The sequence below is a fragment of the Boleophthalmus pectinirostris genome, unplaced genomic scaffold (assembly GCF_026225935.1).
Source record: "Boleophthalmus pectinirostris isolate CB_2022bp ecotype Guang Dong unplaced genomic scaffold, ASM2622593v1 HiC_scaffold_3, whole genome shotgun sequence".
Classification (NCBI taxonomy): Eukaryota; Metazoa; Chordata; class Actinopteri; order Gobiiformes; family Gobiidae; genus Boleophthalmus; species Boleophthalmus pectinirostris.
In genome coordinates, this window is record NW_026571299.1 from 43,888,087 (window position 1) to 43,898,851 (window position 10,765).

At 38.9% G+C, this 10,765-nt stretch overlaps 1 protein-coding gene across 1 annotated transcript; it reads left to right on the forward strand.

Annotated features, from left to right (window-relative positions):
- Positions 1-1,445: 1,445 nt before the first annotated feature.
- Positions 1,446-8,496, forward strand: fam210b (family with sequence similarity 210 member B). The gene is made up of 3 exons (XM_020918562.2): positions 1,446-2,121; positions 4,686-4,867; positions 7,428-8,496. The coding sequence occupies exons 1-3, from the start codon at positions 1,609-1,611 to the stop codon at positions 7,645-7,647; spliced, it is 915 nt and encodes a 304-aa protein (XP_020774221.2). The 5' UTR covers positions 1,446-1,608; the 3' UTR covers positions 7,648-8,496.
- The last annotated feature ends 2,269 nt before the right edge of the window (positions 8,497-10,765 follow it).

The following is a 10,765-nucleotide window of genomic DNA, read 5'->3' on the forward strand; positions in this document are numbered from 1 at the left end:
CACCTTTATTCTCTGTGTTTTTTTAACTGTGATAGAAAAATGTAACCACCCATTTATTCTTGTAACCTGTGTGATTCAGTAAATAACGGTTGGACGGTGGTTCTTCGGCAGTTAAGAGCTGTAGCAGCGCCTCTGTCCCTCGCCACGAGTAAAAACCCCGAATTCTGCCTTCTGAGTTTCTTTGTGTTAATATCTCTGTTATCTTCACACAAATGCCCAGGTCTGCTATAGAATATAAGTATAACCTTAATAAGGAATCAGTGGGAGTAATATAAACTCATTTCTCAGATCTATCCTAATCTTTTACTGAAAGGAGCAGAGGGCCCATGATTCAGCAGTTATGAAACAATTTATAAAAGACATTAACCACAATTTCACTTCATCCTTCTGCCTTTCCAAAGTTTCAAAGAATGTTAGAAGAGGAAGTTGTTCTTATATCTTGAAATTATGGTTTATATGCCAACATTTGAATGTCTGATTCCTCTTATGTTGAATAAATCCTGATTCCAGTTTCAAGTTAGATTGACAAAATGTGCTAGAGCAGGCCACGTTTCATGAGTCTTTGTCAAGAGAAGTTCAGTTTTCTATGGCTAGAAACCATTGATTTGTGTGCAAATGTTATTCACAAATCATATACATTTTTTCAAGACTAGTTAAGGCTACAAACTATTCAAGTTTCAAATCCACTTCTTAGAATTTGAACAAATAAATGAGTTCACACCACAAGTGTTTTGTGCCAGTAGCCACCACTTCCATATTCTTTTCACATTAAACACATGGTAGAGGAAGTGAAAGAGGGACTGAGGGAATATATTCGTTTGTTCCTATGAGGCAGCTTGTCTGGTCACAGTGCAACTATTTGGTTACAGTCTAGTTGGGAGTTGGCACTGACCAAACTGCCTTATCAGAAGCAAAACAGATAACAGTCACACATGAAAACCCCAGAGAAGCTGAGCAACTTACACCAACATAAACTAGAGCAGTTCTTTAAATCTTAAATGTTTTCTTTTTTTTTTTTTTTTTTTTTTTTATTACATAGACACACATATATACACATACACATATGTAAGCATCTACATACATACATTCCTATCAACATATACCTACATATACGTACATATATATACACATTAACACATCCACATATACACATATATACAGCCACATCTCCACACATATACATATACATATATATACATGTTTTCAAAAGTGTATGTGATGCAGTTAGAATGGCAGTTGTAAACTATAAGACATCATTTCCACCATAGCCTACAGTAGCACACAATTTAATGGAGATGGGGGCCATTAGGAAATGAAAAGTTGTCTTCATGAACTCATAATAAACCCTGTAATTTACTTTGTCAATGTTTACCCTGTTCACTAGTGTTACACCTTTAAATGGCCCCTCCCGCTCTGCGCGTAAAGACAAAGTGCGGTTGCGCGCTGCCGCTCATTGGCTCCTGGCGCTAATCGGTCAGCGCGAGGACCGAGAGCCCAGTGGGCGCAGGGCAACATGTTTACTGCCATCTACACTGCTAATTACAGCTTTTAGCTACAGCATTTCCTTTCACGATTTCCTAGATACATTACCGAGGCCTTTGGGGGAAGATGCTGTGTCGTCTGGCTAAGACATGGGGAAAGACTTTGATAGCGCATGGACCGTCTCCATTTGATGTCCCAGCAAATAAACTGAGAAACGTCACTTTGACATTACACAAGGTGCACACGAACAGGGCTTTGTGTCGAACTGCGTTCAGCGGACACGTAACTAATGTAAACCACGCGAAAGGACAAGAACAGGACATATATTTGACCCAAAAGTGGGACACGTCGTGTGGTTTCGTATCAGACTGGCAGCACTGGGACAGAATAGCTACAATTGCTACGTCTCTTTCTAGTGTACACAGTCGAGGCGTGAGAGGACATATCTTTACGTCTCAGCCCAGCTCACATTACGGGGTTCACGTTATCAGGAACAGGGTCGTCGGTAATGTGTGTTTTCCAGGGCTTTTTAATCGGCATTGCTCCTCCGGAACCATGCAGACCCGAGCTTCTTCCACTGCTTCAGCCGCAAAGCAACGCGAGGCCAACGAGGAGCAGCCGAGAGAGAGCGACAAAGGGGTAAATGAAACCATTCAACTTCTGTGTTTACCTTTCCCCATAGTGAAGTCAAAAGGGCGCAAAGACTCACTTCAGCGTGTGCCCATAAAGTGGTCATGTGCAACTGGTGTTGCGCCACCTTTAGGTCTAGTTTTTGCGTCATCAATAATGCATGAAACGTACTCGTAGAGTAGGCTGGAAATATGTCATGCATATGTCGACCTCTTATGCCAAACACACAATACACGAGCCTTTATTGTAAGATTGTTTTTTTTTGTAAAAACTGTAGTTTTGGGGCAACATGCCCGGAGAAACTAAGGAGCAAGATCCAGCTTTAGTTTTATTTTCTGTTTCCATAACAACAAATTGCTTCCGTATCCTATATCAAATAACATCAGATTATCAGCAGACCTCGTGTCATATGTCATTCAGTTTGTGCTGACTCATCCCAGTTTCCTCACGTTTCCTCATGCATTTACATCATGGTTCATTCCTGTTGTTAACCCTGTTAAACCCTGTGGGTATAAACAAACATTTACACTGTAGCTCTGCACAGTCACAGAGCCAAGAGGGAATATTAGAAATATCTGGAAATTGACCTTTTTGTGCTGTTGTGACCAAACATGATGCCATCATGTAGTAAGTTTCAAAATACTTAAGGACTAAATATGGAAATATAAGCTCCTAAATCTATATCCTGATCTTTGTCATCATACTTTTGTCTTTTGAAATATGACAGTGATATCAGGACCTTTAGAAGCCTATGGCACTTAGACTATGACACTTATGCCCATGTATCCTAATTGTTCTTCTGCCTTTTGAGTATCACTCTGACTTTACATGTGACTTTTTCTGTGTTTCACATGTGTTTTCATTGCAGTGAAAAGCTGTTATCAGACACAGCAGTGCCTCTGTTCTCTATGCACCCTCCCTGGTCCTTCTCCCTCACATGACCCTCCCATACTGCTGCCTGCTGCTTATACTAGACTAGAACTATCCCGCCTCAGAGCAGCGGGGTGAGCCCCCTCGCCCACTCTGGATGTCCCTGGCCCTCTCTGGCTCTCTATTGTCCATTGTTGGCAACCCGTGACCACATCAGTGTTTATGTTTCATTCAGGGAGAGAGCGCGAAATTTAAGTGAGACATAATTTGTTTCTGCTGTTTTTCCCTCGTTTGTCTTTTGTGTGTTGGCTCACTTTAGTAACTGTGTCTCAGATGCACAAGGGAGATGTGCTTGAAAAGGGGAAAGTCATGAAAAGCACATTCTTAACTTTCTGGAGGTGTCACATCAGCTGCATAAAATAGAACGTTAAAACCATACTATGGAACATTCTAAATGGATGGAGATGTTTTATGCCATAACTGTGGAATATTATAGCCAAAATGTATTTATCAACAATTGGTCCATTAAATTCTTTTGTCAAATCAAACACCAATCAATCAAAAATATTAGGTTAAATGTAGAAAAACAGCAGGCTGCTTTTTATGTTAACTCCCCTAACAGACTGGCATTTTATAACTTACTTCTTATGGTTTTATTCACATTTATGGGCATGTTTTGTAGTTTGTGTCATTGTTTGGTGCACCTATGAAAATCCACCACAAATTCTTTGACTATTGACTAAGTTCATTTACACAAGAGTCTTTTCCGTTGAAGCTGCTGCCCTCAGGATGTACAGTCTCTGTCCTTTTGTCTGTACTGCAGTTACAGCTGTGTTAAACCTCTACTGTACAGTGTGGAGCAGCTCTGGCTGTGATGGCTTTCATTGTATTTATCTGTCTCTGCTGTCGTCCCGAAAGGTCACCACTGTCCATGTGTGAGAGCACCATTGTGGTCCACAGACTAGTGCTCTTCATCAAGCTCTGATAACAGCTTGTTTTTGTATATCTCATTGACACTGATAAAAATCCATTATAGTCAAGTTTTTTTAAAATAAATAAATACATAAATGAATATGTATTCTCCCTATGGTAAAATTTTAAACGGCACTTGTCACTGTGCTTAAGATAAGGCAAATTTCAAGTTTCAGAATGGTTAACTTGCTGTTCAAACTTGCAGTGTAAATGCCAAATTATAATACTTGAGAACAGTCTTAATGATTTTGTAAATGCAAATATAAAAATGTAATTGCAATTAGTCTTGTGTTCCAGAAACACAACACACACAGAAAAACATTTCTTAATAATTGCCCACAATGCATGAAAATTGTGAATTTCCCACCAAAAAAACAATCTGCAGAAATATAAATTAAGTATTACTTTTAGTGCGCTTGCTGAATGGCAAATGAACACCACTTGCAACTAATGATAGATAATAACTTGTGAATATGTAGAAAACCATATTATGCATCTTGAACATATTATGCATCTTGAAACTGGTAGGTCTCATGAGTCCAAAGAATATACAGTAGGTCAATGTAAAGAGGAATTGTGGTGGGAATATCCGTGCACCAAACAAGTCAAGTGGTGAGGATAAAATAAGCTACCATGATCAAACCAGATGAGCACTGTTCAAAAGTTCCCATTAATAGTCTACTGCCTGATACTTACACAGACTCCTTCCTCACGTTTGTGTTCATGTCCAGGATGAGACTTTGAAGAACCCCTCTCCACCTCCTGACAGTTCTCCACCAGCTCCAGAGGGAGGAAAACCCAACAAAACCCAACAGCTAAAGAAAGTCTTCAAAGAGTACGGTGCTGTGGGTGTGTCCTTCCACATCTGCATGTCCCTCATGTCTCTGGGCATGTTCTACCTCCTCGTGTCCAGGTAAAACACCATCACCATCATTCTAAGTAAATTCTGTAAATTGAAATAACAAGAAAACACATTTGGTATGTTTTACGTACAAATATCATTTAGACAAGGCGGATATTCTTATTTAGTATTATTAGAACACAGAGAAATTTAAAGTGCTTGAAAAATACTGATGCAGTTGCACATTACAACCACTAAATGATTTGATTTCCTTGTCTGCCTTTTTAACTTAGTTTGCCACGTAAAGATATTTAAGTGTGATGTTAGCCTTCTAATTGTCAAACATGGCTCAGACTTATACAGTCAACTGTGACAGCCTGCTCTGGTTCCAGTAAATTTTACATACATTTTTCCCATAAGCTTCTTGAAAAATGCAAATATTAAGAGTTCAAAGACAGTGCGGTAGCTAAGCAGCGAAGTGGTAACTAATATTCATAATGCGGTTGTTTTAAGTTGAAAAAAAAGGCGAAAATGTAAGATTCTGCAAAATATTTAATAACTTGGTGGTTTATAAAGTTTCAGAAACAGATTTTAAATTAGTTAACACACAGCAGATTATCCCAGAGCAGGGTTCGGCAGCCCAAAATGTTCAAAGAGCCATATTGGCCCAAAAAAAACAAAAAACATACCTGCCTGGAGCCGCAAAAAATTAAAAGCCTTATATAAGCCTAATATGAAGACAACATGGGCTGTCAGTATATGAGCTGTATAAGTCTACTATTAAAATGACTAAGTAGGCTACAAATACAAAATGAGCATTCATGATTACACAAACCCCTTTTGCGACCTGTTTACACATACACGGGTATTTTTAAAAACGGAGACATCATTTACACGCAAACGGTGAATTCGTGTCTGAAAACGAGTCTTTCTAAAAACTCTGGCTAGAGTGGAGATTTTGGAAAACTTCAGTTTCACGTTTGCGTGTAAACTGAGATAAACGGAGTTTTAGCTCATCTATTTGTTCGGTTGAAACACTTTTCATGTGTTTGCATTTGCACACAGGTGATGGATCAGATCCATGACCAGAGATGAATGAGGGTTTTACCCCTAAAGAAACCGGATTAAAACAACAACCAACAAAATCATTCCTTTTCCATTTTCACTCATTTTTGAAAAAGCTCCAGGGAGCCACTAGGGGAGTGCTAAAGAGCCGCATGCGGCTCCGGAGCCGCGGGTTGCCGACCCCTGTCCCAGAGGAAGCTTTCGAACGTTTAATACGTTTTTCAGAAAATATGAGAAAAATGAATGGGAGTTTTGAACGGCATGTTGGCGCTCACTGTTGAGCTCTGTTCCTCTCAAGCTCCTTGCCATTTCGAATGCCCCTTGAGCTGCACCATCACATTTTTGAGGGGTCTAACTTATCACTTTAAATACATTTTCATGTAACTATCAATCACTTATGTTCACCACAATGACTATATTTGCATTGCTCCTTTCAGTGGAACAGGCTGTGAAAGGCCATACACTCCCTGCATGTGATTGGCTCTGGCAGTGACAGTAGGACATACAGTTCTCAGCCCCTTTTCTGTGGGCCCTGTGCCAAACCTTCCCAACCACAGGGACTTGGCACGCACCATGTGACAGCTTTCTCTTATAGCTGATAATGACCCCAGAACCAAAGCCTGACTCTGCAGTGTCCAACCATACGCATTATCACCAGTTTGCCACAGAGCCCCGACATGTGGCCCACTAAACGCCTCTGTGCTAGCTTAACAGTTGTCCTCCTGCAGATGGAGCATTATATTTAGCTGACTGCTTTTGCATTTAGCTGAGTCTGCTTATTGGCACTTAAGCTGATAATATGGGCAATGGTCCCTTTATTGATTTGAGGAGCTAACATTGACAGATTTTTATAGACTTTTAATTCATAATGGCCTTGCTATTTTTTGACCTTTTGGTTCCATTCTGATATTTATCCAACAGTTCAATTTGCTGTCTGAAGATTGTTTGTACCGGTAGTAACTTCAATCAGAGTTAGCAGGAAATACAGCAAGAATCAGAATAATCTTTTAAACGTTTTAATTAATGACTAGTGTTGCCACTAAAAAAAACCAAAAAAACTTGATACTAATGAATAGACTCAATACTCTACTGATTTTAACACCCAAATGAAGATGAAAACTGCTCAGGAAAGATCTCATTTTATCCAGTTGCAATCTTTTTTTTCCCCCAGCATCAATACTTTCTTAAATGAGTATCTAGTTTTGATACTAGTTATAGTACAGATTAGTGTCTGATTTCCAATATGTTTGACAACCCTGTTAACACAGACAGACACAACATTAAAGATCCAAAGTCACAGTATCCTTATGGCAAAGGGGAGGAAACTGCTTTGGAATCTTTCCAACACAACAGTTTTGTTACTCTTAGATTAACAATAGGTTACAGTAGTTGAAGGATATTTAGTTTCAGATGTTGAATTTTATCCAATGAAATGTTAATATAGAGGAATTCTGTGGTTTATGGCTGAAACTGTAAAGATAGGAGACACGTCTCAGAAATGTCTCCCTCTTGTGGACAAAAATGCACATTACTCTTCTAATGTAGTTCTTTTATTGTTTGTCCACAGTGGAATCGATATGGCTGCTCTGCTCTGCAAAATGGGCTTCAGTGAGACTGTGGTCCAGTCCAAGATGGCCGCCGGGACCAGCACCTTTGTTTTGGCCTATGCTATTCACAAGCTGTTTGCCCCAGTCCGAATCAGCATCACCCTGGTGTCAGTGCCTCTTATCGTTCGCCATTTTAGAAAGATTGGACTGTTTAAAGCTCCCCCCCCTGCTTCTCAATAACACTAATGTTTTAATGACATGAAAAGCACAGAGTTTTTACAGAGTCCTTTTTGTAATTAAACTGTTCCTTCTGACTTTTTATTTATAAATGATAAACCACTGCAGAACAAGAAACCCCTGCTGAAGTAATTATATCAGTCAGGTTTCCCATGGCATCCAACTATTTGAGTTATGCTGGTTAAAAATGTACATTGGAAGTAAGGTTCATTTAGCTCAAAGTTTGTTGTTTTATTTAGTTTTTAATTGGAAATATAAGTGTGATCTTCTGGAAGTGACTTGATCTAGAATTGTTTTTAAAGTGCAGTTGATTCAGAATAATTTTGTTTGTGTTCCAGCCTTATTTAATTAAAAACTTATAAGATTTTCTTGAACAAACTTTATTTTATATTGACATCCAATTGCTAGCAATAAAAAAGTAGTAAAATGACCTTAAGCCATGCCAGTTAAAGCCTCCATATTTATTTACAATCAGAATAGTGTTCTGGAGAACTTTTAGTTTTGATTGGTTGAGGCAGGGTTTGTCTCTTAAAGCTGTGAAAGTTTCCCATGGGTGCCAATAGAAAGAGCTGATTTCTGCTCGGCTGTTGGCTGACTAGTCGCGTTGTGCTGCTTTGCGAATCAGCAGAATATTTCAGTGTTTTTCTGTCTCTGCCCTGCTCCCCTCTGCCATTATCTCTCCACTCTCACACTGCTTACTGTGCCACCCCCTCTGCCTGTTTCTAACTGTTTTTATATAGGTGCTATTTTGCCATTCCTGTGCTGCATACAAAGCTCCAGTTTCTATTGGGAAGGATTATTGCTGATTTGCCTGGCATAATTAATTTCATTAAAAATACATGTTCTCCTTTTTTACAGTTTCTTTGTGAGGAAATTTCCAAAAGCAAACTCAAAAAGTGCAAGACATGATTAACCTTTCACGTACCTACAAGGGCATGGTTTATTTATTCATAACTGATAGTCTTAATGATTCATATTATTTCAGCTTGTAATCAGCCCTTCAGTTCAGCTTGTTATCAGACAAGAGCATTTTACTCAGATTCAATTTAGGAATTTGGGAAAAATATGAACATAAACATTTTGTGAGCATTTTACTAATAGTTAGTAGGGGATAGTTTGAGCCACGATATTTTCCTGTAGTTAAATTATGTCAATATTTAGTTTCACTGAGTCACGGATTCCTACATATAGTATATGTATTTGTCTATATTTATTATATACTGTATGTACATATTCTAATGCATAGGTTCATACATAGATTATCTCCTAGTATTTCCCTCCCTGCTTCAGTACTTCTCTGTTCCACCACACAGAGGCGCTCCTGAACCACAAATCCAGCTGCTGGTCCTTTCTCCCTGTGCGCCTCCCTCTCTTTCACACACACATACACACACACGCGCGCGCACACACACACCAGCCGCACATACTTAATCTCTCATAAGATTACAGTCCTCATCTGTCTCCAGAACAAATGCCTTTGTACCAGACAAGTACAAGCATTAGACGACAACAAGCTGTAGCGCACATCCCTCACAACAACACACATTTTGTAAAGTTAAATAATGATCCCCCTCCTAAGTGCTGTTCATAAACACAAGTCTGGAGTTGATTTTGTAAAATGACTCAAAAACAAAAACTAAATGTGGTGGATGCTGAAAGATGAGTGCAGAAAGTTATGTTAAAATTCATTAGTTTTTTTCAGGCACAAATGTTTGCTATAACACTAATCTGTGTTGCAATTTGCTAATTATTATGGAATGTGTTTTACATCAAATGCCCTTTCTAGAGTATTTTTCTCAATTTATGTATACACGGGATAGAACAGAATCCACGAGCACACTCTTAGCGGTTTTCTTTAGACTTAGAGGATTAACTTGTTTGTCAAATCACTACAGAACACAGTATAAAAATGTTTGCATTCACTTATTGCTGGTTTTCAGATGACAGAACATTCTATAGAGCAATGTTATACAGATGGGGGCAGTTAAAATTAAAGGCCCATATTCTTCTGTTTTCTGAGCTCTGTTATGTTTCCTCATCACAAACATACATGGGGTTTGTGTTTCATTCACACATATTTAACACACAAAACCTGCATATTTAAGCTGAATTCTTCTCTCAAACAGAAAGCACTCTGTTTGGTTCCACCGTGTAAACTCCATACGTCTTCACTAGAAATATTGACATGTAGACAGACTAATAATAAAGAGTTACTCAAACGTGTGAATGGAACAAAACACAGCTCCAGGTCCGTGTTTGAGGAGGTAATAGCAGCCCAACATGACTTAAAGCTGACAAGAGTTGATTTTGCATTAAAATAAGACCTCCTTCAAATCCAATACAAAACAACATTGCAAAGACGGACATAATAGTTCTTCATGAAGATCACTTAATCAGTATGATGGGCTTAAATGTCATTTGAGGACATTGTCTTACGTTCACTTTGCTTTTGACCTGATCTTAACCATAGTTCCTACTTGAGTAACTGTAACTTATTTTAACCCACATCTGAACTTAAAACAATATTGTTGATTTAATAATAATATATTTACAACATGGCAACCTTAACTTGGTCCCCATAAGGCAGGCGGGTTCCTATGTATACAGATTCTATAGGTGAGTTTCAGCTGACGTCATTGTTATTAAAAGCCCGCGTTGCATACTGGGAAATATTTTGGTCGGAGGCAAGAAACACTGTAGCGGTCAAACACAGTGCGTAACCTCGCGTATTTATCCCCGATAATGGTAAATTCCTGCTGCATTATCGGATGCACAAATAGAAGCACAGAAGAAGGAAAATGTCTTTTTCGTATTCTGAGTGAAAAGAACCACTAATGCTGAATTAAATGGCTTTCAAACATCCACAGAGCCAATGTAGAAGATCCTAACAAACCGTGGACCCCAACAAGTTCAACAACACATCGAGACTCTTGGAGGTTTTCATCTTTTCTGCTGTGAACGGCCCAGGAGTTTCCACCAAGTCATTGTGGATATCGCCCAAGTGAATATTTGTCCAGGTAGTTGGCGATTCTGACCAGAAGTTTGGTTTGGTCCACCTTTTGTAGAGGTTGAAAAGGGTGATTTGTCGTCCTGTCGATGCTTCTGACCAATTTCTGGTCAA

Excerpts from the sequence above, each read along its gene's own strand:
- fam210b (XM_020918562.2), top strand. The coding sequence starts at position 1,609 with ATGCTGTGTCGTCTGGCTAAGACATGGGGAAAGACTTTGATAGCGCAT. Across the intron at positions 2,122-4,685 it reads CGAGAGAGAGCGACAAAGGG|GATGAGACTTTGAAGAACCC; the intron begins GTAAATGAAACC and ends GTTCATGTCCAG. Across the intron at positions 4,868-7,427 it reads TTCTACCTCCTCGTGTCCAG|TGGAATCGATATGGCTGCTC; the intron begins GTAAAACACCAT and ends GTTTGTCCACAG.